This window comes from Rattus norvegicus, chromosome 12 (genome assembly GCF_021556685.1).
Source record: "Rattus norvegicus strain SHRSP/BbbUtx chromosome 12, alternate assembly SHRSP_T2T, whole genome shotgun sequence".
Lineage (NCBI taxonomy): Eukaryota > Metazoa > Chordata > Mammalia > Rodentia > Muridae > Rattus > Rattus norvegicus.
The window spans coordinates 24,471,857-24,499,749 of record NC_141545.1 but is presented as its reverse complement, the minus strand read 5'-3'; the positions used below and the strand labels follow the sequence as shown (position 1 = coordinate 24,499,749).

Genomic DNA, 27,893 nt, shown 5'->3' with positions numbered 1-27,893 from the left:
TGGAGTCATAATTGCACCATATTGTTAATTTTACTACAACTTAACAAAAAGAGATGACTTAGAACTGTCTGAATAAATGGCTAAAACAGCTCAAGATAATGTTGTCCTTGACATAAAACACTCTGATGTTACAAACCACAGAAGAGCTAACCACCCACTCATCTTCTGGTATGTGTCAAAGATGTACAAGCCTTTAACCTGACAAAGTTTGTTTAGAGTACTCAAAACTCTAGAAGTAAACTGAGGTATTCTAAAACCAGCTTATTTCCACTGAACTCTATTTCGTCTGCATTTCAATGAGTTCATGTCAGGTCTTGCAAGAATGATATAACATTTGGGGATAAAGATACAACCTAGAAGACCTGTGCTGGAGGCCAAGATGGAGAAGACTTCCACAGCCACCATGATCTTTCCTTTAGTACTGTGGTAGACAGGGAGAAATGTAATCCAAACACTGAGAAATACCAGCATGCTGAAGGTCAAGAATTTGGCTTCATTGAAGATGTCAGGCAGGTTCCTGGCCATAAAAGCTACTGTGAAGCTCACTAGGGACAGAGCTCCAAGGTATCCCAGCACACAGTAGAAGGCTGTTACTGAGCCCTTGTTGCACATAATAATGATATGACCATGTTCAGAGTGTGCATCTGTGTCCACAAATGGAGGAGATATTCCCAGCCAGATTCCACAGAGGACAATTTGTATTAGTGTACAGATGGGAATGATGAATTTCGATGCTCCTGATATAAGTAACCCCCTCAACCTTCTTCCTGGAGCTGTGCTCTTGAAGGCCAGGATGACTGTAGTGGTTTTTGCCAAGACAGTAGAAACAGCCACTGTGAAAACAACTCCAAATGTGGTCTGCTGCAGGATGCAGGTGACTGCGTTGGGCTGACCAATGAATAGAAATGAGCAAAGAAAGCAGAAGGTGAGGGAGATGAGCAAGATGTAGCTGAGAGTACTGTTATTTGCCTTCACCACAGGAGTGCTTTGGTGCTTTACAAAAATCCCCAGGACAAATGAGGTGAGGATAGAAAAGCATAGGGCCATGCTGGCGAGTGTCATCCCCAAGGGGTTTTCAAAAGCAAGAAATGTTAAAGCTTTTTGGATGCAGACAGTCCGATCTGTGTTGGCATACTGGTCCTCTGTACATTTCACACACTGATCAATATCTGGCAGGAAATGCAATGCGACATGATACTACCTTGACATCTTTCCTCTTTGTACACTACCATTCCTGAATGTTGCTGATTCTGAAACATAAGCCCAGTACTTTTTTGTTCACAGATGGAACGTGGTAATGGGTTTCTCTTTCAAGATTATATCCAATTAATAAAAATCATGTAAATAAGTGAATGTGTTTTCTTTTTCCTTTCTAATGTGTATTCCTGGCACTTTTCTCTTGTCTCCAAATTAAAGCACTATATTTATTCTTATAATATATATGGTATGCTATGGTAATTTGTGCTAAGGAATCCATGAAGGGAAAGTTTTTTTTATTATTACATCTAGAACATTAAATCTTATGTTCTCTGCAGCATGAAGACACCTGTTGGACAATATTACTCTTGGTCTCATGTCAGAGAAAAGTTAAAGTCCCCAAAACATGCTGAGGTCTTTGGGTATCCCATTAATTAGTATGAATGCATCATCAGCTAGCAACCATTCAAGATTATGTTTCCAAATTATCATCTCTGGTGCTGGTTATAGTTTTCTTAACGTAGAATAAAATGAAGGCACGTTTGAAATGGGAATATCAAATGAGAAAATGTCTCTATCTGGTTGGGCATAGGCAAGTCTGTGAGGTATTGTCATTTTAATTGTAGTTGGTGGTTCTCCCCATTTGTGGCCTTTGCAAACCTTGGAGATTCATCCTCATTTATTTTAACAAATACATTAAATGGGCTATGGGGAGCAAGGTAGTAAGCAGCTCCATGGTCTCTGCTTTAGTTTCTGCATTCAGATTCCTGCCTTGACTTTATTCTATAACTTCCCTTTATGATAAACTGTGAGCTGGAAGGTGAAGTAAATTCTTTACTTTGACGTTAATTTGGTGACAGACATAACCAGACATAACTATTGGAACAGTACAAAACACATTTTTATTGCACTAAGTTAGGTTTCTAAAACCTAAACCCTGTTGGTTTAACTGAGGTACTAGGTAGTCATCTAAGTATGCCAAGGAAGACGATTCGCAAACTACCAAGGAAAGTTTTAACTTATAAATTATAACTTATAAATTAACATAATGTTAATTTATTTTTAATTACATAGAAATTGTTGATGGAGTATGTTCATTATTCCAGCTTCCCTGTTCCCATTTTATAAGTTGGCAAGTTATCAACAGTATTTTGTGTAATACCGAGGCCCATGTGGTGTCTTTTGTCCACTTTAAAATACCTATTTTACATGAAAACTGTTTCACTTTACCTTTGGTTACACATATTGATTAGCCTTTATGTACAGATTTTGATATATGTTGTACTAAACTTGTTGGTACAATGGCTGTTAAAATATTTCTTCCTCCTCTTTCACAACATTTTAGAAATCTTAGGTGTATGGTTTCATGTGTCTTTTGTAGATGTCTCTACTATTAGGACTGTGTCTACAGCTCTATATTCTGAGCGGTTGGGGTATTCTGTAGTGAACTCTATGGGTTGGAAAGTGATCTTCTTGATAATAGGTGGAGACTAAACTTAGCTGTGGGTATGACTATAATTCAATTTCAAATAAAGATATACTATACTATCTATCTTCACAAGCCCATGTTATCTCCAGATATGGAAATGATGAGCTCTATCAAGGTATGTGTAGTGACACAGAACTGATAGTCATCATCATCACATGCTAGTTGTTACAATGGTTCAGAGACATCATATGTGGGTAGGTCTGGTTGTTGCTTCTCTTCTTCAGAAGCTTGCATGATACCTTCTGTTTCTATGAAAGCTACTAGTTAGGAGAGGTCATTTATGTGAGTCCTAGCTCAGGAGTCTCTGGATCAGTTTATGAAGTGCTGAGTATATTTGGCAATAGGCACTTACACCTCTTGGCCAGAACCCGGGTCAACAGAAGAGGCTATAAACTTTGGTAGATTCTTGGATATCCCTGAGCAACAAGTCTAAAGAAGGCTTTTGTGACCTATCATTGGGGTATTGATTAGGTGGTCTTTGACTCAATCGTGGACCATGGAGCAATATGTGAAATGCTACATACACTACAGGTCATTCCATTAAAAATTGACTTTGCTTTATTAGTTGCTTGGAAAGATTAATAGCTTCTCAGATAATGGGGGCTGTATATGTTAACCATAGCATTGACTTCATTTCTGCTCTTGGTGTCCTGTTATTTGTCTCTGTGTGCCTCTGTTTCTACCATTCTCCTCTCTCACTCTTCCTTTTTCTTCATCTTTCCTGTGATGCCTCTGGATAGGAAGTAAGTTTTGAATGATAGCCAGAACATTGTACTTTCCAATTGACTTCCTTGCTCACCATGGTTTTTTGAAGGGAATCTACTATGCTATGAAACCATGAGCCCCAAATTGATTTTTTTCTTTTCTATGTTGCCTTAGAAACCATCTTTTTGTCAAACTGCTACACAACTGATTGAGACATGATTCAAAACCCTCCAATATCACAAGTTCACCTCAAAAGAGGTGATAGAAAAAAACTAGAAACTTGGAGTTCATAGCACAGCTTCCCGACAACATCACAGGGTGCATAGTGTCTCCAGAAACCTCAAATGTTTCTTGATATCTCAAGGATCTGGGCTTATTTCTTTTTGCTTCAGTGAGCTTTTATTTTAAAAATGTTCTAACTTTAATCCATCCTGCTTCTATACATATTGGGAGCGAGTGTTCTAATGTATCTGGACATTTTCACAGAGTCTCTGAAGGCGATAAAAATGTTACATACTGAGATTAAGGATATTCTCTGTGACATTTGTTACTTAAGCTGCTTTAGAGCTTCCTGTGTCTTAATGAGATTCCCTCCATATTAGATATTTTCTCTCTGAAATGCTCTCTATATCACAGTAAGATTTTTGATATGTTTTATCCAAAGTCTTGTGCTTAGAGACTGTCTAATCCTCTGTCCATTAATCAGCAGTTAGAAAGTCTATAGGTCAGTTTTCCATGCTTTCTCCTTGTTTATGTCTCAGATATGTGGTTTCTATAACAGCAATAGGAACTGAAGATTAAGTTGTGAAGAATTACCAAGTATTTGGGGTTGTCTCTATTACTCCATTGACTAACCCATTGACAGATTGTAGCACATATGTGGCATGTGACTCTTTACTTGATAGCCAGTGGTGATTCTGCAATGCATTGTCTCTCCATATAGGATTGCTCCAGTGAAATTCTGTGTCTATAAAGTACAGGTTCTGAAGCTTCAGCAGGTGGGGGTTTATTTATGATATTGTGAAAAGATTTTAGTATTAATTATGTTCCCCCATTCTTCCTCTTCTACTCTTCTAATCAATTATGGACCACACTCCCCAAGTTATTCATTATTATATTGTTTTAAATCATATGTTCTCAGCATTATGATCCATTTCTAGTTTTCTGACTTCCATAATACTCATATTAAAACCATATCTAAAATTTTAAAAGATATATACATTTGTAGATATAGAAATATAAATATATATATACACACACATATATGATTGCTGATGGCAGTATTACTTCTTTGTTTGCATTACCTCACTGAATTTTATTTGCATTAACATTCATTTTCCTGGGAGTGTGATAATCTCATATTCATAAAGAAATTATTCTCTTATGTATATTTGTATATAGTTTAATTATCCATTCATTAGTTGATGAATATGGAGGATATTTCATTGTCTTAACTCTTGTAAGTAAAAGAGCTATTATCAAGGATGAGCATGTGTACATAGAATAGGTTATAGATTATGTGTATTGGGTTGCTTTTGGAGATGATGCATGTGCTTGTTGGTTTCTGGCAACCTGACACAAATGTATAAGCATTTGGAAAAAATAGTCTTACAAAGGTAAAGGCATCCATAAGGTTGACCTGTGGACAAGGTTTTGGTGTATTTTCTTGATTGATGATTGATGTGGGATGGGACAACTCAGTGTGGGTGTGGATACTACTGGACAATTGATACTACATTGCTTCAGAAAGGATCCTGGCTCAACATGTGAAGCAAGCTTGTAAGTTCCATTATCCCATGGGTTCTTTGTAATTTTCTGCCCTCAACTTTTTGCTTTCTATTTTTAGCCTGATTTCCTTACGTAGTGGAATTTAAGCTCAGGGCTAAAACATGAAAGAAAGGATTTCTTTCCTTAACTACAATTTTAACCTTTTATCAGAGCAATACAGCCCCAACCAAGACACTATTCATTTACACAAAGTGGAAAGGAGTTATTTTTACCTTACAGTAGGTTTTTCAATTACTTACTTCAGTGTTGAAATCTTGCAGTGTACTGATGTTTCCACTCCATAGTTTTAATTTTTGTAAAATGTATTTAGTTCCCACTCTTTACTTCCTGAGGGGTTTGTTTTTATTTAAGAAGCATTTATTTCTGAGTTAATATTGTGTCTTGTTACTTTGCTGAATATGTGCATCAGCTATAGGATATTTCTGTGAAAGTCTTTGGGGTCTATTAGGCATATATCCTGTCTGTTTAAGTACAGATACTTTGAGTTTCTCTTTTCTATTCTGCACTTCCTTTGCATATTTCATTGCCCTACTTCTCAAGATAAGATTTCAAAAAATTTAGATCAAAAGTAGATATTGGATAAAATTTTCCTGTGCCTGATTTAATAGAACTAGTTAGTCTCTTTTCTGTGAATATTATATTAGCGCTAGAATACATTTTCCTTTATCACGTCTGTAAATAGCTACATTTCAAGAATGGAGCCAACATTACATTATTGTCATCACATGTCCATTGCACATAATGCACCATTATATTATGAGCATCATTGCATGCATGTATTGCATGTGTGATTTATAATGTATATGTAATAATTATATATACATGATTGAATTAGATATGGTTTCTATTCCTGCACAAACATCAGCAAAAAGAATCAAGTTGGGGAGGAAAGGGTTTATTCGGCTTACACTTCCCCGTTGTTCATCACCAAAGGAAGTCAGGACTAAAATTCAAGAAGGTCAGGAAGTAGGAGTTGATGCAGAGGCCATGGAGGGATGTTTCTTACTGACTTGCTTAACCTGGATTCCTCAGGTTGCTTTCTTGTAGAATCCAAGATTTCCAGTCCAGGGATGCTATCACCCACAAGTGGCCCTCCCTCCTTGATCACTAATTAAGAAAATACCTTACAGCTGGAACTGTGGAGTCATTTCTCCAACTGAGGCTCCTTTCTCTGTGATAACTCCAGCTTGTGTCAAGTTGACACACAAAACCAGTAACTACAATGATATTGAAGAAGATTGACCTATTAATTTTTGCGGTGTGGGTTTTATTCAACTAATTCAATATTTACTGATTATTACATGATGTATTTTTTCCATACTCAGCCATACCTGACAATACTAAGAAACATTTATGGCGTCCTTTAGTCATCTTATGTCCTGGTTCAAACACTTTTAAAAAGCCATGATGAACTCTCACATGTGTGTAGCATCACTTACTTCATTCTGCAGGAATTTGCACATAACTCTAAGTGTGCGTCTCCACAGATTTTATTACCTACTTATTTGAGCTACAGATATCAGGAAACAGGACTTTACATTGGAAGAATTTTATGCCATATATTATTATATATGAGACATATGAATCTATTAGTATTCATGCTGTTTGTATTGAGTGTTTTTAATATATGTTGGTCTGTGCCAGAAATGAGTATGCTATCAAGGTTGGTCAAAATGTGCTGTCAGATCCTTGAGCCTGGAATTACAAAGAGTCTCAAGCCATCATAGTACTAGTGGAGGTCACACCCATTTCCACTAAAAGGGAAGCTGCTTCTATTAACTACTAAGCCATCTCTCGAATGCCTGAATTAATTAAGAGAAATCTACTCTCTATTAATATCATATCTATTTCAGGATTTGTTCTGAGAATTTTAAAGTTTACCTTGTGACAGATTAATGGTATTAATATGGTGCAAATATAGGTCAAAAATTCTTGACAAGACTAGATATAATTATTTGTATCTGGAATCCACTTGTTATATTCTTTAGAAAAATTATTCTTAACTTTCTTTCACATTCTCAACAAGTATTAACCAAATTAAATACAGCTTGTAATCATATAAATCCCTAAATATACAGTATAAGAAGAAGCTATGTTCTTGACTATAACTATTAATTATGAGGACAATATCTTAACAATGTAATCTGTGTACATCTTTTGTGCCTGATTTTAACTTCAGTATGTGGATTAAAAACAGTGGTGAGAACCTCATCTTTAATGCACGCACTTGCCTGTTCCATTGGAAATTTCATTTTCTGGACATGGGACACAATCAAAACAGCAAGCGGCTTTCTCTTCCTGAAGAGATTTTCTGAATCCAGGACCACAACTTTCACTGCATACAGAGGCATGAATCTGAGGATATTACAGAAATGAGGATATAAAGAATTAGCCTGGTAACTATAGCATATTGCAGGATTGGGTAATAAAGAATTTAATATTATGCATGCTCATTCTATTTATTTATGTTAATTAAGATATTAAAATACACATTATCTATATATTATATATATACTTATCAACAGATTAAAGACATTCAAATTGTGTACACACCAAAAATTACACATTATCAAATAGGTTAATATAGATATATATTTAGAATCATGCATAACACTGGTAAGAATGTGCTAATTCTTGGCAAAGGTAAACTCAGTAAGAAACACTTGAACATGGAGAGTAAGTTTGGCACTTTATCATTAGATTCATCTTTTAATTTATGAGGAGGCATCAGTCTCACCAAGGCATTTTACATGGTTTTTACCTGTGTTCTCTACAGAATGGTGTAAGATTCCACCCACCTGTTGCTCCACTCCTATGCTCCACTCTATCCTATCCTCAGAAATCGACAATTGTTGACCAGGTGGAAAATATGGAGAAAATGTTCCTACTTTCACTTTATATGTAAGACCTTGTGGAAAATCCCAGAAGTTCAGAATGTCATAATCTATGTGCAATTTCTCTGAAGGATTCAAAGATATTGGATCTCCACCAGGATTCATGAATTTAATGTTCTTCAGCAGGGAGTTCAGCTAAGGAAGATTTATGATTCATAATTTATGAAACATAATTTTTATTGTTAAGTGTCTGAATTATGTCACATTCACATTTTCATTGATCCCAACAAAAGTGAAATAACATTAGGCATATATGATTGGGAAATATGTATACTTACATTGATTTGACATCATAAGTACCATAATAGTATTTTAACAGGATAGTGAGATAAATCTACTGTTTCTTTTGCATCCTAATGATTTTCAGCACTGGTGAGCAAAGTTTGTGATACATGGACACTTTGCATATGAGACTGATAGTCTACAGGCATCTGGTTTTGAGTTATCAGTGTAAAATTGTCTAGGATATGTTGTTCTATGATTATGTCTAAGTGAGTTCTGTCATTTGGGTTAAGTGGGGTGTGAATACCCATCCTTAATTGAAGCAGGTTTATTTCATAATCTGTGCCTGAACTGAATATACTGAAGGGAGCCAGCTGTGCAATAGCATACTCATATCTTACTGCTCTTGATTATGGAAATTTATGTGACACGCTACATTAAAATTCTGTCAAATTGAGTCCATCCTGATGCTGGTCTATAATGTCTTAATTGGAGTAAAAGAATCCATTTCTAATATATGGACTTTGTCCACCTATTTTTTTTCTTCTTTCTTTTTTTTTCGGGGCTGGAGACTGAACCCAGGGCCTTGCGCTTGCTAGGCAAGCACTCTACCAGTGAGCTAAATCCCCAACCCTTGTCCACCTATTTTATGAGAGCCAATGAGACTAATTTAAGAAAGTATCTATAGTTGATACAGTTTCATGAGATATTTTAAGAATATTTAACTTGCTGGTACTGGACAATTTTTAAGATCTTAAATATGAAGTCACTCATTTTCATATATATGAACAAGGTGGGAAAAGATTGTTTTTTTTTTTACTGTTGAGGATCTTAGAATGTAATGAGATTGACAGAGCGTTTAACAGAAACATTTTGGTTATTATTTCTATATGATTGGGAAGTTGACAGTCAATTTCACCCAGGCATATATTTTTTTCCAGTCAGTAAAATACTCAAGGAAATTTTCTTCTAAAAAGTTCCCCATGGTATTTGTTTAGAGTACATGTGGGCCAATTTCAAAAAGTTCCATTGGTGACAGCCTACAGAATCAAAAGAGAAACCATTACCTTCAAGGGGGGGAAATCCATGCTGCCTCCATTTTTCACTCCTTGTATGTCTATTTCTTGAATAAGCATCTTGTGCATGGTGTGGGCCACAGCATACACAGCATTGTATATGTGGTAACTGCCAGTACTTACAGCTATGTCAAAGTGGTACCAAGGTAACAATCCCAAGTTACCTCTAGAGGAACAATTTTCTAATGATTTACAGGTAGCGTTGGATATTGCACAATCAAAGTAAATCTCCCACAGTCTTGCAAGAAAAATGTCATCTGGGTATTTGGAAGGTCTCACTGTCTTTACAAACTCTTTAAAAGTAGAAATATCACCCTGGCGTTGTGAAAAGATGAGAGTCCCATGGAATGAGTCAAGAATTAAATGTCTCATAGAAGTGACGACTTCCCACTGTGAAGTGGTCACCCAGATTCTCCATGGAAGTATATATTCCCATCTTCTAAACAGCACTCCTAAGGAAGTGTCAGTGTTAGCATAAATGATAACAACTTTGGCTGGGTTTCTCATAATCCGAATAGGGTATTCATAAGCGTTTTCCAGGTCCATCATGTGAGTAACTGTGATAAATTCCATGAAGGCTACACAGATTGTGTTTCTTTCCATTTGTGGAATCAAGTCTGTGACAAAGTTAACACCATTCTCATCCTCTGAGATGACCAGCCCCACCCAATTCCATTTGAAATGGACAAACATTGAGACCATGCCTAAGGCCAAAGAAGATTCTTTGGCAGCCATCTGATACAAAAAAGGAAACTTCTCAGAGTTATTCATACTTGGTTCAAATGGTCCAATGCTCAGCTGTAAAAATGCAAGCAGGGATAGACATTAATGAGGAAGTTCTGAAAATCACAGAAACATTGCATATGAAACAGTCACTTAAAGTTTAGAAATCCAAATTTTTAATATTTAAAGTCAAGATTAGTGCTGGGTTATGATTCTGGAAAATGAGTTGGAATACTGACTTTTATTATAGACATGTGTGTATTTCTTAAGGCCTGTATGTACATTTCAAGCAGAAGAAATGTGAAGACAGTAATATCTCAAAGTATGTAGCTTTAAAGGTATTTATTTTAAAGGAATGCTTGGATAGTTAGTTCATTGACTCTGTGTGTGTGTGTGTGTGTGTGTGTGTGTGTGTGTGTGTGTACGCGCACACGCGCATAAAAGTGTGTGTGCCCAGCCTACTACAGTGAATACAGAGTATGTATTCATGTGAAGGCTAAAAGAGGGCAGCAGGTGTTCTCTACTTTTCTCGACATATTCTTCTGAGATAGGGTCTCTTTTCATCCCTGGGCTTCATGTCTTTTGCCCTGGAGAGAAGATAAGGTGGACACAGGGATTATCTTGTATCTGGGTTGCTGTAATGAGGGTAAGTGTGAAGCTAGCATCTGAACTTTTATCCTCCTGGTTGCACTGAAACCATTCTTGAATTTTTTGCTGTATTCCAGCCTAATATTGTCATTTTGAATCATACAAAAATGAATCATTCCCTTATGATTTTTCATGGTACACAAATTATGGAACCAAATGAGAATATTTTGCTTTCTTCTCATGCTTCTAATCTCACCTGTGGATATTTATAAAGACCCAAAAATATGCCAATTAAGGAAGAAATTTCCCATGTTGTTCCTGTGATTGCAGCCACAGATTTTTCCTTGGTTTTGCATGTATAGTTTGGAATGAGTCTGTCCTGCCCTGTGAGCCACTTGAGGAAACTTACTACTGTCTCACTTTCAATGGACCCAGCACTGTGAATATTATATCCAAGCGTCATGTTAGGTAAAAGAATGGGGTTTCTGTTGATCTCATCTATGGCAAAAATTAAGGCCATCACAAATTGGTAGTTTTGTGAGGTAATCCTGTGTAGAAAACATAGGAATCATTAGAGTATAGTCTAAAATCACCATTGGTTCGTTCAACTGAGTAAATTTGCTCTTATGTATTCAATGAACACACCCCTCAGAGTTTAAATGTTTGAACTGCATCTTCTTTCCCAAGTTTGTTCATGTGTAATTGGCACAGGTTGTTGTCATGGTTATCAGCAACTATGGGGAGTAATACCTTTGTAAATATTTGAGCATAGATGAAGAAGCCTATATTTCATTCAGGAAACCACCAGAAACTACATGTTTTTCTTTAACATGGGATGTCTACCTGTTATTAAACTGAAAAACATATTTAATGTGGTTTGAGGGATTGGCCATGTGTAGGTTGTGAAAGGCCAGACTGAACCAATACATACTAAGAGTTCCTGATGAAAGCTGAAATGAAAAAAAGAATTCTATGCCCTTGTCCAAGGTTATACTTGTCAAAGCCTGTCTAGGGCTGGAGACAGTATTATGAACTCAAGAAGTTAGACCGAAGGGAGACAAATAACCCTATTAAAAATGAGGTTCAGAGCTAAACAAAGAATTCACACCTGAGGAATGCCGAATGGCTGAGAAACACTTAAAGAAATGTACAACATCTTTAGTCATAAGGGAAATTCAAATCAAAACAACACCGAGATTTCACCTCACACAAGTGACATTAGCTAAAACTCAGGTGACAGCAAATGCTGGCAAGGATGTGGAGAAAGAGGAACACTCCTCCATTGTTGGTGGGATTGCAGACTGGTACAACCATTCTGGAAATCAGTCTGGAGGTTCCTCAGAAAATTGGACATTGAACTACCTGAGGACCCAGCTATACCTCTCTTGGGCATATACCCAAAGATGCCCCAACATATAAGAAAGACACGTGTTCCCCTATGCTCATAGCAGCCTTCTTTATAATAGCCAGAAGGTGGAAAGAACCCAGATGCCCTTCAACAGAGGAATGGATACGGAAAATGTAGTACATCTACACAATGGAATATTACTCAGCTATCAAAATCAACGACTTTATGAAATTCATAGGCAAATGGTTGGAACTGGAAAATATCATCCTGAGTGAGGTAACCCAATTACAGAAAACCACACATGGCATGCACTCATTGATTAGTGAATATTAGCCCAAATATTTGAATTACCCTAGAAGAACAGAACACATGAAACTCAAGAAGGATGACCAAAATGTGAAAGCTTCACTCCTTCTTTAAAACGGGAACAAGAATACCCTTTGGAGGGAATAGGGAGCTAAAATTTAGAACAGAGGCAGAAGGAACACCCATTCAGAGCCTGCCCCACATGTGGCCCATACATATACAGCCACCAAACTAGATAAGATGGATGAAGCAAAGAACTGCAGGCTGGCAGGAACCAGATGTAGACCTCTCCTGAGAGACACACCCAGAATACTGCAAATACATAGGCAAATGCCTGAAGCAAACCACTGAACTGAAAACGGAACCCCTGTTGAAGGAATCAGAGAAAGGACTGGAAGAGCCTGAAGGGGCTCGAGACCCCATATGAACAACAATGCCAACCAACCAGAGCTTCCAGGGACTAATCACTATGCAATGACTATACATGGACTGACCCTGGGCTCCAACCTCAAAGGTAGCAATGAATAGCCTAGTAAGAGCACCAGTGGAAGGGGAAGCCCATGACCCTGCCGTACTCAATCCCAGTGAACGTGATTGTTGTGGGGAGGGTGGTAATGGGTGGAGGATGGTGAGTGGAAGCCCATATAGAAGGAGAGGAGGAGGGGATATGGGGATGTTGGCCTGGAAACCGGGAAAGGGAATAACAAACAAAATGTAAATAAGAAATACTCAAGTTAATAAAGATAAAAAATGAATTAGTGAAGTTTGACGTGTTTGAGGATATTTTCTACCCCTTATACATCTTGTCTACATCAATGTTTCTGTTTTCAGATTATATTGCTTTGTAACCTTTAAGATATAAATTGTTTTGTGCTTTGTTTTTTAAGTAAGTTGGTCATTTGGTTCATAATTATGAAATTTTATATATTCCAAATTCTACATATTCTTTCATCTACATGCATTTCTTTGGTAGCTGCTACATATTCTCATTTATCTTTCTCTGTCTCTCTCTGTCTCTCTCTCTGTGTTTGTGTGTTTGTGTGTGTGTGTGTGTGTGTCTGTGTGTGTATATATATATGTGTGTGTGTTTAAAAATTTAATCTGCACAGTTGTATAATGTTTCTTGCATGATTCAGAACATGATAAGAAATAGACATGCTAACATGTACAGGTAAAAAGCTGTGACACCTTAGTAAGACAAAATACAGCACAGGTGAATGAGAAATGCTAGTGCAGGAGGCATAGTCTTCCCCAGGAATTGAAATATTGGTTGGGCTTCCAATATTAAATGCTTGGATCTGAAAATGTTAATATGTAAGAGCCTATACAGTTTTTAATCTTTTTCTACCTCAACATTCCTGATACAGTTTTGTGACTCCCTGAGAAAATGTTCCTTTTGCTCATTCTGTATCTTGTGTATTGTCCATTACACAAGTGGGGGCTTAGAAGTTAATTCTATCCTTTCATATAACGTGTGGTTTCCTTTGTTTCAGTGAACAGTATTGGATTTCCTTGTGAGTCTGATTTTTTTTTATTTCAAAGTTTTCCTTATTTGCACAGTATGATACCTAAATAGTTGGTTTGTCACCCAGAGCTGATGGCAGAAAGCTAGTATTTTACAATTTTACATAAATTCATAAATTTGAATAAAGAAAATTCTGTAAGACAAAAACAAATGAATGAAATTAAGTGAAACCCAGGATGCTAATCAGTGTAAAGGGCCAAAAGAGTTCCAATAATTAGTTATTTGTAACTTGATTATCAAGAATTTTGAACACTTTGGGGTTCATGTATTACAGAGAAAGAAAGAAATAAAAACATTGAACCTAGCATCATCAAATTGGAAAGGGACTCACAAGGCAATGCAGTTAGTCTGTAGAGGAAATGATGATAAACCAAAGCTTTAAGTTTCATATTGAGTAAATGTAATATGAAAAACATTGAAGTAAAAATAATCAAACACAGGTTGCCTACTGTCCCTTTACCTATTCAATATAGTACTTGAAGGTCTATCGAGAGCAAGTAGAGAACAAAAGCAGGTCAAACGGATAAATTTGAAAGGACGAAGTCAAAATATCACTGTTTGCAGATGAGATGATAATACACTTAAGGAACCCCAAAAATTCCATGAGAGAACTACTACAGCTGATAAACAACTTTAACAGAGTGGCTGGTTATAAAATTAACTCAAACAAACCGGTAGCCATCTTCTACTCAAAGGATAAACAAGCTAAGAGGGAAATTAGGGAAATGACACATTTCACAATAGCCACAAATGGTATAACTATTTGACCTAACCAAACAAGTGAAAGATCTGTATGAAAAGAACTTCAAGTTTCTGAAAAGAAATCAGAAGATCTCAGAAGATGGAACGATCCCCCATGCTCATGGATTGGCAGGTTAATAAAGTAAAAATGCCCATTTTGCCAAAAGCAATCTACAAATTCAATGCAATCACCATCAAAATTCCAATGCAATTCTTCATAGAATTAGAAAGAGCAATTTGCAGATTCATTTGGAAAAGGAAAGACACCAGGATAATGAGAACTCTTCTCAACAATAAAAGAAGTTATGGGGGAATCACCATCCTTGACCTCAGGCTCTATTACAGAGCAATAGTCATAAAAATTGCATGCTATGGGTACAGAGACAGGCAGATAGATCAGTGGAATTGAATTGAAGATCCAGAAATGAACCCACACAACTATGGTCACTTGATCTTGGACAAAGGAGCTAAAAATGTCCATAGAAAAAGACAACCTTTTCAATGAATAGTGCTGGTTGAATTGAAGGTCAGCATGTAGAAGAATGCAAATTCACCCATTCTTATCACCTGGTACAAAGCTCAAGTACAAGTGGATCAAAGACCCGATATCAAACCAGATACACTGAAACTAATAGAAAGAAAGTGAGGAAGAGCTTCAAACACATAGGCAAAGGGGAAAATTTCCTGAACAGAACACCAACGATGCATGTTCTAATACCAAAAATTGACAAATGGGATCACATAAAATTGCAAAGCTTCTGTAAATCGAAGGACACTTTCAATAGGACAACATGGCAACCAACAGATTTAGAAAATTCTTTATCAATTCTATATCTGATCAAGGACTAATATCTAATATATACAAACAACTCAAGACAGACTCCAGAGAATCAAATAATCCTATTAAATATGAGGTACAGACCAAAACATGCTCCAACATATAACAAGGACACATGTTCCACTATGTCCACAGCAGCCTTATTTAAAATATCGAGAAAATGGAAAGAACCTAAATTCCCTTCAACAGAGGAATGGATACAGAAAATGTGGTACATCTACACAGTGGAGTACTACTCAGCTATTAAAAACAATGACTCCATGAAATTCATAGGCCAGTGGTTGAAACTACAAAATATCATCCTGAGTGAGGTAACTCATTCACAAAAGAACATGCATGGTATACACTCACTGCTAGGTGGATATTAGCCCAAAATCCTGGAATACCTGAGAAAAAATTCACAGATCATATGAAGTTCAAGAATAAGGAAGGCCAAAATGCAGAAGATTCATTCCTTCTTATAAAGGAGCACAAAATACTTTCAGGAAGAAATATAGGGACAAAGAGTGGATTAAGGACTGAAGGAAAGGTCATCGAGAGACTCCACACCTTGGGATTTATCCCGTATGCTGCCACCAAACCAAGTCACTATTGCTGATGCCAAGAACTGCTTTCTGACAGGAGGCAGATATGCCTGTTTACTGAAATGCTCTGCCAGAGCCCTACTGGTACAGATGAGGATGGTTGCAGCTAACCGTTGAACTTTACATGGGGAACCCAATGGAGGAGTTAGAGATAATGCTTTAGGAGTTGGGGGTTGCAACACCACAGGAAACAACAATATCAACCAACCAAACCATACCAGACCTCCCATGGATTAAAACACCAGCCAATGAGTATACATGGAGGGACCCATGACTCCAGCCACATATGTGGCAGAGGATGGCAATGTCCAATATCAGTGAGAGGAAAAGCCCTTGATCCTGTGAAGGCTTGTTTCCCCAATGAATGCTAATTCCAGTCAGCTGAGAATGGAGTGGGTGGGTGGAAATGGGTGCATCCTCATAGAAGCAGGAGGAGAGGGAAAGGGACATGGGAGAGGGCAGGCAGAGGATAACATTTGAAATGTAAATACATAAAATATCCAAGAAAAATAAAATTAATAAAATATGATTTTGGGGAAGGCTGTATAATAAAGGTAAGAATATCCTTAGAAGAAGAAAAATGAAAAATATATCTAAATAATAATCAACACTGAAGTCATTGAAGATTTTACAACATGCAGTATTGAGTATTCAAGTTACATTTCATAGTTTGTATATGAAACTAAGCACTCCAGCTTCAGTAGTATTTATAACTTATTTTTAATAGATGTTCAAATATTATGTATGCTAAAATTTCTTTAAAATATATTAATGATTTGTTACTAGTACCTGTTTTTTTTACATCATCAATATTTTGTATGAGTATACATTCAAGGTTATATAAAAATTTCTTACTAAAAATGAGGAGCCATAAAAAGAAAATATTGAATTCCTGGTATATTATATATCACCTGTGTACATATATATCCATCCATCCATTGGATGTAGGAATAAAAGCAACAGTGACTTTCATGATAAGGTCAACTTTTCAAGTATAAGTAAGATAATAAATGTGATTTTCTGTGTTATGTATTATCCAAAGATTTGGAACGGAATGATGTCCTCATTGTATTTGAACAATGAAATCCTCAGCTGGACTAAATTCCATAATTAGGAAAAAAGTGTCATTCCTCCGCAGACAAACTGCATTGCCTTGTGAATCCCTTTCCAATTTGATGATACCAGGTTCAATATTTTCATTTCTTTCTTTGTCAGTAAATAGATGAACCCCCAAGTGTTTGAAACTCTTGATAATCATGTTACAAATCACTAGTTCTTAGAAAACTGTTGGACTTTTTTTAAAAAATCTTTATTAACTTGAGTATTTCTTATTTACATTTCGATTGTTATTCCCCTTCCCGGTTTCCAGGCCAACACCCCCTTAGCCCTTTCACCTCCCCTTCTATATGGGCTTCCCCTCCCCATCCTCCACCCATTACCACCCTCCCTCCAACAATCACGTTCACTGGGGGTTCAGTCTTGGCAGGGCCAAGGGCTTCGTCTTCTACTGGTGCTCTTACTAGGCTTTTCATTGCTATCTATGAGGTTGAACCCCAGGGCCAGTCCATGTATAGACTTTGGGTAGTGGCTTAGTCCCTGGAAGCTCTGGTTGGTTGGCATTGTTGTTCATATGGGGTCTCGAGCCCTTCAAGCTCTTTCAGTCCTTTCTCTGATTCCTTCAACGGGGTCCCATTTTCAGTTCAGTGGTTTGCTTCAGGCATTTGCCTATGTATTTGCTGTATTTTGGGTGTGTCTCTCAGGAGAGGTCTACATCTGGTTCTTGTCGGCCTGCAGTTCTTTGCTTCATCCATCTTATCTAGTTTGGTGGCTGTATATGTATGGGCCACATGTGGGGCAGGCTCTGAATGGGTGTTCCTTCTGCCTCTGTTCTAAACTTTGCCTCCCTATTCCCTCTCAAGGGTATTCTTGTTCCCGTTTTAAAGAAGGAGTGAAGCTTTGACATTTTGGTCATCCTTCTTGAGTTTCATGTGTTCTGTACATCTAGGGTAATTCAAACATTTGGGCTAATATTCACTTAGCAATGAGTGCATACTATATGTGTTTTTCTGTGATTGGGTTACCTCACTCAGGATGATATTTTCCAGTTCCATCCATTTGCCTATGAATTTCATAAAGTCATTGTTTTTGATAACTGAGTAATATTCCATTGTGTAGATGTACTACATTTTCTGTATCCATTCCTCTGTTGAAGGGGATCTGGGTTCTTTTCAGCTTCTGGTCATTTATACTCATTTATACAATGTCCTGGTTTTCACTCATTCATTTGTTTATGTCTTGAGGAATTTTCTTTATTAAATTTATCAATTATTTTAATATTATAAAATACAAGGTTTCTGACGATTTATGAGCACTTATTTTTAACAAGTGAGAGACGTAAAATTTCTGGAATATGGCTATGGCATATGGATTCATTCAATCCTTTGAAATTGAAGTTCATCAAGTACACTGTGTGTATATTATTAGGATTAAACAGATTTCTCTGGACAATTAATTACCACTGCCAATAAAGTGTGTGAGAAAAGAAATCATCCTTTCTTTTAATGATTAGCTTGATTAATTTCTTTAATTTGACAAATAGATAAATACCAGTGATGGTAGGAGACAGGCTCTACTGAATCACATATTCTGAGTGCGGGATCCTGGCATTTTCCAACAGGTCTGTGTCTATAGCACCCTTCACTTTTCCTGAGGTCCACATATTGGAGCAATGAAATAAATATGAATATTGTAAACCTCTAGCAATGGAATACATACTCTTTTCCTCTATCATATCTTACAGGGGAAAATGCATTCAAAATGCTAGAAAATAAAAAGTTCATATTGTGGTTGCAGAAATGGTGTGGCAGCAGACCACAAGAAACTCAAGAAGAAGGATGACCAAAGTGTGGTTGCTTCAGTCCTTCTCAAAAGGGAGGACAAAATATTCATAGGAGGGGATATGCAGAGAAAGTTTGGAGCAGAGACCGAAAGAATGATCATTCAAAGCCTGCCCGACCTGGGAATGCAGCCCACATATATACACCCAACAATACTAGACAATATTGACCAAGTCAAGAAGTGCATGTTGATAGGAGCCTGAAATAGCTGTCTCCTGAGAGGCTTTGCCAGAGCATGACAAACACAGAGGCGAATGCCAGCAGCAAACCATTGTACTGAGAACTGGGCTCCCGTTGGAAGATTAAGAGGAAGTATTGTAGGAATTGAAGTTGCTTGTAACCCCATAAGAACAACAATACCAACCAACCAGAGCTTCTAGGGACTAAACCACAACCCCAAGACTAAACATGGACTTACCCACGGCTCCAACTGCATATGTAGTAGAAGACAGCCTTCTTTGGCATCAACGGGAGGAGAAGCCCTTGGTCATGCCAAGACTTGTTCATCCAGTGTAGGGGAATGTCAGAGCAGGGAGGCAGGAAGGAGGGCAGGTTGGGGAGGGAGAATACCCTTATAGTAGCAGGGAAGGTGGATGGGATAGAGGGTTTATGGAAGGGAATCCTGGAAAGGGAACTACATTTGAAATGTAAATTAAAAATATCCATCCCCCAAAAAAGGAACAGAAGGAAGGAAAGTAGGGAGGGAGGGAGGGAGGGAGAGAGGGAGAGAGAGAGGAGCTAGATAGGTAGGTAGGTAGAGAGAGAGAGAGAGAGAGAGAGAGAGAGAGAGAGAGAGATTATGTGACAATTAAGAGAACTGGCTACTTTTTCAGATGACCTGGGTGAAATCTTCTATACAGTATTCCCAAAATCATAAATACAAAAAAATTTCTTGAACTCAACAAATAGCCTGCTATTACATTACCCACTGATAGGAGTGTTACATTACAGATTACATTACACACACACACACACAAACACACACACACACACACACACACACACACACACACAAACACTCAGATTTTTATACATTCTTAAACATACACTGGTTAAAAACTAACACTCAGGAAATTCTCATATTCAGGTTCACACCCACTCCCATACACCTTCACACACAGTAACACACGACAAACACAGGTAATCACATTATACATTTACACATATACACACATTCTCCCAAATACTTTCCTAAACACACTTATTTGCATACATACATTCATACATGCACTCAGATACCCATAAAGGTTTTTAAAGGAATAATAATAAATTACTGAAAATGATGAAATGCTTTTTTAAAAAAGAAAGATAATGAATCAAGTTCTTTAAAAATACATTAAAACAAATTAAAAGGGAGACATAACAAGAGAATCAGAGGAAATTCATAAAAACATCAGATCCTACTACAAAAGCCTATATTCAACAAAACTTGAAAATCTGGAGGTAATGGACAATTTCCTAGACAGATACCAGCTACCGAAGTTAAATCAGGAACAGACAAACCATTTAAACAACCCCATAACTCCTAAAGAAACAGAAGCAGTCATTAAAAGTCTCCCAACAAAGAAGAACCCAGGTTTAGATGGGTTCAGTGCAAAATTCTATCAGACCTTCATAGAAGACCTCATACCAATACTGTCCAAACTATGCCACAAAATTGAAACAGATGGAGAGCTACCGAATTCGTTCTATGAGGTCACAATTACTCTTATACCTAAACCACACAAAGACCCAACAAAGAAAGAGAACTTCAGACCAAATTCCCTTATGAATATCAATGCAAAAACACTCAATAAAATTCTTGCAAACTGAATCCAAGAGCACATCAAAACAATCATCCATCATGAACAAGTAGGCTTCATCATAAGAATGCAGGGATAGTTTAATATACAGAAAACCATCAACGTAATCCACTATATAAACAAAGTGAAATATAAAAACCACATGATCATTTCATTAGATGCTGAGAAAGCATTTGACAAAATTCAACACCCCTTCATGGTAAAAGTCCTGGAAAGAACGGGAATTCAAGGCACATACTTAAACATAGTTAAAGGTATATACAGCAAACCAGTAGCTAATATTAAACTAAATGGAGAGAAACTTGAAGCAATCCCACTCAAATCAGGGACTAGACAAAGCTGCCTACTCTCTACCTACTTATTCAATGTAGTTCTCAAAGTCCTAGCCAGAGCAATCAGACAACAAAAGGAGATCAAAGGGATACAGATTGGAAAAGAAGAAGTCAAAATATCACTATTTCTAGATAATATGAGAGTATATATAAGTGATCCCAAACTTCCAGCAGAGAAATACGAAACCCATAAACACCTACAGCATAGTGGCTGGGTATAAAATTAACTCAAATAAATCAGTAGCCTTAATCTACACAAAAAAGAAATGAGCTGAGAAAGAAATTAGGGAAATGACACCTTTCATAATAGTCTCAAATAATATAAAATACCTCAGTGTGACTTCCACTAAGCAAGTGAAAGATCTGTATGATAAGAACTTCAAGCCTCTGAAGAAAGAAATTGAAGAAGATCTCAGAAGATGGAAAGATCTCCCATGCTCATGAATTTGCAGGATTTATACAGTAAAAATGGCCATTTTACCAAAAGCCATCTACAGATTCAATGCAATCCCCATCAAAATTCTAATCTAATTCTTCAGAGACTTAGACAGAACAATTTGCAAATTCATTTGGAATAACAAAAACCCAGGATAGCTAGAACTATCCTCAACAATAAAAGGACTTCTGGGAGAATCACTATCCCTGAACTCAAGCAGTATTACAGAGCAATAGTGATAAAAACTGAATAGTAGGGGGCTGGAGAGATGGCTCAGTAGTTAAGAGCACAGACTGCTCTTCCAGAGGTCCTGAGTTCAAATCTCAGCAACCGCATGGTGGCTCACAACCATCTGTAATTGGATCTGATGCCCTCTTCCGGTGTGTCTGAAGACAGCTACAGTGTACTCATATATAATAAATAAACAAATCTTTAAAAAATCTGTATAGTATTGGTACAGAGACAGGCAGATAGACCAGTGGAATAGAATTGATGACCCAGAAATGAACCCACACTCCTATGCTCAATTGATTTTTGACTAAGGAGCCAAAACCATCAAATGGAAAAAAAAAGATAACATTTTCAACAAATGGTGCTGGTTCAGCTGGAGGTCAGCCTCTAGAAGAATGCAGTTCGATCCATTCTTATCACCCTGTACAAAGCATAAGTCCAAGTGTATCAAGGACCTCCATATCAAAACAGATACACTCAACTAATAGAAGAAAAAGTAGGAAAGAATCTCGAAACATGGGCACTGGAGAAAATTTCCTATACAAAACAACAATGGCTTATGCTCTAAGATCAAGAATTGACAAATGGGATCTCATAAAACTACAAAGCTTCTGTAAGGCAAAGGACACTGTTGTTAGGACAAAATGGCAACCAACAGATTCCGAGAAGATCTTTACCAATCCTACAATTGATAGAGGGCTCATATCCACAATATACAAAGAACTCATGAAGTTAGACTGCAGGGAGACAAATAACCTTATTAAAAATGGGGATCAGAGTAAACAAAGAATTCACAGCTGAGGAATGCCGAATGTCTGAGAAACACCTAAAGAAATGTTCAACATCTTTAGTCATGAGGGAAATGCAAATCAAAACAACCCTGAGATTCCACCTCACACCAGACAGAATGGGTAAGATCAAAAACTCCGGTGACAGCATGTGCTGACAAGGATGTGGACGAAGAGGAACACTCCTCCATTGTTGATGGGATTGCAGATTGGTACAACCATTCTGGAAATCAGTCTGGAGGTTCCTCAGAAAATTGGACATTGAACTACCTGAGGACCCAGCTATACCTCTTTTGGGCATATACACAAAAGATGCCCCAACATATAACAAAGACACATGTTCCACTATGTTCATAGCAGGCTTATTTATAACAGCAGAAGCTGGACATGCCCTTGAAGAGAGGAATGGATACAGAAAATGTGGTACATCTACACAATGGAATACTACTCAGCTTTCAAATCAATGACTTTATGAAATTCATAGGCAAATGGATGGAACTGGAAAATATCATCCTGAGTGAGGTAACCCAATCACAGAATAACACACACAGTATGCACTCATTGATAAGTGGATATTAGCCCAAAATCTCGAATTACCCTAAATGCACCAAACACATGAAACTGAAAAAGGATGACAAAACTGCGGATGCTTCACTCCTTCTTTAAAGGGGAACAAGAATACCCTTGGGAGGAAATATGGAAACAAAGTTTAGAGCAGAGGCTGAAGGATCGCCCATTCAGAGCCTGCCCCACATGTGGCCCATACATATACAGCCACCAAACTAGATAAGATGGATGAAGCAAAGAAGTACTGGCTGATAGGAACCAGATGTAGATTTCTCCTGAGAGACACAGCCAGAATATGGCAAGTACATAGGCGAATGCCAGCACCAAACCATTGAACTGAGAACGGGACCCCCGTTGAAGAATTCAGAGAAAGGACTGAAGGAGCTTGAAGGGTCTTGAGACCCCATATGTACAACAATGCCAACCAACAAGAGCTTCTAGTGACTAAGCCACTACCCAAAGACTATATACATGGACTGACCCTGGGCTCCAACTTCATAAATAGCAATGAATAGGCTAGTAAGGACACCCGTGGAAGGGGAAGCCCTTTTCCTGCAAAGACTGAACTCCCAGTGACCAGGATTATTGGGGGGGAGGGTGGTAATTGGGGGAGGATAGGGAGGGGAACACCCATATAGGAGAGGAGGGGGAGGGGCTAGGGGAACGTTGGCCTGGAAACCCAGACAGGGAATAACAATTGTAATGTAAATAAGAAATACCCAATTAAAAAAGATGAAGGAAAAAATCACCAACGGAAAAAAACATTAAGTCAAACAAATCAGTAGCCTGCCTCTACTCAAAGGATAAACAGGCTGAGAAAGAAATTACAGAAAAGACATCTTTCAAAGTAGTTACAAATAATATAAAACACCTTGGGTAATTCTAACCAAGCAACTGAAAGATCTGTATGATAACTTCAAGTTTCTGAATAAAGAAAATGAAGAAGATCTCAGAAGATGGATAGATCTCCCATGTTCCTGAATGGGCAGGATTAATATTGTAAAACTTGCCATTTTGCCAAAAGCAATCTACAGATTCAATGCAATCCCCATCAAAATTCCAACACAATTCTTCATAGAGTTAGAAAGAGAAATTTACAAATTCATTTGGAATAACAAAAACCTAGAAAATATCATTCTAAGTGAAGTAACCCAGTCACAAAAGAACACCATTGTATGCAGTCACTGATATGTGGATATTTTCCAAAAAGCTTGGAATACCTAACATACAATTCACAAACCACATGAAGCTCAAGAAGGAAGACCAACGTATGGATCATTCAGACCTTCTTAGAAGGGTGAACAAAAATACTCACAAGTGGAAATATGGAGACAAAGTGTGAAGACTGAAAGAAAGGCCATCCAGAGCCGGCCCCACCTGAGGATCCAGCCCATATACAGACATCCAACCCAGATAATACTGTGGATACGAAGAAGTGCATGCTGTCAGGAGCCTGATATAGCTGTCTCCTGAGAGGCTCTGCAACAGCCTGACAAATACAGAGGGTGATTCTGGTAGCCAATCATTGGACTGAGAACGGGGTTCCCAGTGTAGGAGTCAGAGAAAGGACTGAAGGAAGTGAAGGGGTTTGCAACCCCATAAAAAGAGCAACAATATTAACCAACCAACCCCCCCAGAGCATCCAGGAACAAAACCACCATCCCAATAGTACACAGGGATGGACCCATGGCTCCAGCCACATATGTAGCATTAATGGGAGGAAAGGCCCTTGGTCCTGTCAAGGCTCAAAGCCCCAGTGTAGGGGAATGCCAGGGCAGGAGGTAGGAGGGATTGGGTGGGTAGGTGAGGGAGCATCCTCAGAGAAGCAGGGGGAGGAAGGATGGGATAGCTGGTAATGGAGTGGAAACTGTGAAATGGGATGACATTTAAAATTTGAATTAAAAAATATCCACTAAAAGGAAAAAAAAACACCTCCAAATGTAGTTTTGCTGGATGCTTGCTGTCTTCCACTTGTTTAGTTCTATTACATTAGCATACTTGCTGGCTTCTAGTTTCTGTCTAAAATTCTACTCAGAATCAGTAAATATCCATTCTCCCATCTTTCAATATTTATTCAGTGCTTTTATCTATTTTTATCGATGTTTTTAATATTTTCATTGTGAAAACATTATTTTATAAAATGTCTTAGTGTATTTTATGGGGGGAACTCTGTATTGCAAATACACGAATCTGTAACTGACTTGTCTTACAATTGTCCTTACAAAAAGTTAATAAGATAAAAAACATTAAAATAAATTCCTAAGAAAAGAATGAAGAAATTTATTTTATGAAACCAGTATTTAAAGATAGTATGTACAAAAAAAAAAACTAGACACATTTAATGTTTTTTCAAGAAAATAGAAATTTTCTCCCTTCATTTTATGGGTAAATTTCATTTTACAATAATAACAGAATTATCTAATGCAAATGAAATGGAAAATTATAAAAATATTGCAATGGATTTTTCAGAGTTCTTAAGGGAAAAAATTCAAATCTCAAGCAGAACTGAATGAGTTTTGAAATAGCTGAAATATGAAGGTTAAGAAAATTTATTCAGGTTAATCAAACTGTCATGAGCACATGCAGGAATGCATTCTAGAAGATGAAAAAGGTAGGAGTAATACAGGGCATGAAAGGGAATGAACCTGGCTGAACAAGGGTGTGGTTGTGTGATGAGAGGGGAACGATATTGGAAAATGCAGTGGTGGGGCTGGAAGGAGGATGAGAGTTTACAGGGGATGAATGTGATCACAGTGCATTGTAAAAATTATAGTGTTCCACAAATTAAATATAAAGAAGTATTATATATGTTTTGTGGAGTCAAAATATGTTTGTGAGCAACATGATAAAGAAATTTTGGACTGAAAAATGGCTCAGTTTCTATAGAGTTACATGCAGAAAAAAACACAAACCTTCTGTCTGCCTAAACATGACCTAAGTTATGATGACACCAATTGACATGATAATGGTGACAGGGGAAAGTTCATGAGCTCTGAACACAAGACTAATAACTACAGTCAAAGAATGTTGAGAGTGAGAGAAATATTCTTCTGCAGGAGGCAGCATACCAATTGATTAGGTAATAAATACCACATGGTCAGCATTGGAAATATGAATATAATCACATAAAGAAATAATGGGTTGAATTTATATCCTTACAAATATATAAAATATATTTCAATGTATATGTAGTAGTGAGTAAATGTGAAAGATTGGACATGGATATGAATTAAAATTAATACAGGGGTCACTGAGCATGACACAGGTCAATAGGTAAATGGTTGCAGTGAAAGTGTAAGGACAGGAATTTTAATTCCAGTAACCAACAAAATTGGCATCATTTAAACATGCTTTTGTTACGTAGCATTTCTGCAGATAGATGTGATGGGGATATAGCCAAATTTCCTTTGTCAGTTTTCCAGCAAACACTGAATAGAGAAATAAACAATGTTTCAAATATTGTGGAAATCAGGGAATCATATAAGTTTGTCCTGATGTGACATGTGGCATACATGTGTCCTCACTGACACACAGATACACAGACTCTCTAACACTTTCTCTATACCTCACTCTCTCAATGTCTCTGTCTGCCTCTCTGACTCTCATAGACAGAGAGAGAGAGAAAGAGAGAGAGAGATACAGAGACAGAGACAGAGACAGAGAGAGAGAAAGAAAGATATTAAACAATCTAACTTAAGGCTAAAATAAATGACTTAATCACTATCTTAGTCAAGAAGAGAATAGCACAATGACAAGAGCAAGCATATGCCACCGGCAGAATTACAGATAGTAAAATGGAAACAGGCATGACAGAAAGTAAAAGAGAAGGCAAATATATCAGCAAAAAGTTAGGAGTTGTGGGGGAAGATCAGAGAACCTGAGTAGATAAGTTGTATTTCTTTCTAGATATCTAGAAAGGCAACACCTGACACATCTGTGTCTGACAAGAGGAACAATTACTGCTCTCTGTGGCACCTTCTCTGCTCACAGCACCAGAAGTTGCCTGTTCAAATTCTGTGCAAGTCTGTTTCATTCTTTTAATAAACAGTTCTCTGATTGCTGTGGTGACATTTCTAAGTATCAAATGAATGTTTCTGTACAGGTATACTTCAGAGACTAGAGAAAATTCAGAGTTCACTGGTGTCTGCTCACAGTGCCTAGACTATCTATCCTGTAATACCAAAGTGTGGGAAGAGAGCTAGAAGGAAATAAGTATCTTCAAAGAGTTTGAAATAACAAAATAGAGTAGGTAGTCTCCTAAGAAATATGGCAGTCAGCAAAGTCCAACCCAACTGTACCAACATCAGGAAGTGCAGAGAAGAAATATTCACTGGAAATATTTGTAAAATGGACATTGTTTTGTCAACCTAAGTGCTGAACTGTACCTGTCCCACAAGACAGGATTCTAAGTTACATCATTCGTCCTGTGTGACAGAAGTGTTGGACCTGGATCGAGATTGATTTTCTTCTCAGACTAAACCCATAAAAATAGAAGATAATGGATGGAAAGAAAATCTTACTGCAATGGAAGAAGTGCTGGTGGGAATAAAAAACGAGATGGGTTAAGGGTGCACACTGGAGAATGTGGTTAGGTAGATCAAGCAGGAGACACTTACCGTGGACTGACATCTATGCTCTCTGCCCCTTCAGTGTGTTGGGAGGTTTGATAGGTATAAAGGGGTAAGAACGCACTGATCACCAAATCCCCATCCTGGTATACATTGTCTGTGGAAGAAACAAAACACTCATGGGTGAGCAATTTGCACAAGAACATAGGAAGCTTGAGGGTAAAAAAGAAAAAAATCCAAGTGGGCAT

General features: G+C 37.4%; 1 protein-coding gene across 2 annotated transcripts; it reads right to left on the bottom strand.

Annotated features, from left to right (window-relative positions):
- Nucleotides 1–261: 261 nt before the first annotated feature.
- Vom2r63 (vomeronasal 2 receptor, 63) lies at nt 262–27,893 on the bottom strand. Of its 2 annotated transcripts, none has more exon segments than NM_001099499.1 (6): nt 262–1,158; nt 7,403–7,534; nt 7,978–8,208; nt 9,363–10,169; nt 10,939–11,230; nt 27,694–27,893. In NM_001099499.1, coding segments are annotated over 6 exon segments (2,559 nt in total).

Excerpts from the sequence above, each read along its gene's own strand:
- Vom2r63 (XM_087577971.1), bottom strand. The coding sequence starts at position 27,893 with ATGCCCACTTGGATTTTTTTCTTTTTTACCCTCAAGCTTCCTATGTTC. Across the intron at positions 11,231-27,693 it reads AGCATAGATGTCAGTCCACG|GATTACCTCACAAAACTACC; the intron begins GTAAGTGTCTCC and ends TTTTCTACACAG. Across the intron at positions 1,170-7,404 it reads TTCCAATGGAACAGGCAAGT|ATATTGATCAGTGTGTGAAA; the intron begins GCGTGCATTAAA and ends ATTTCCTGCCAG.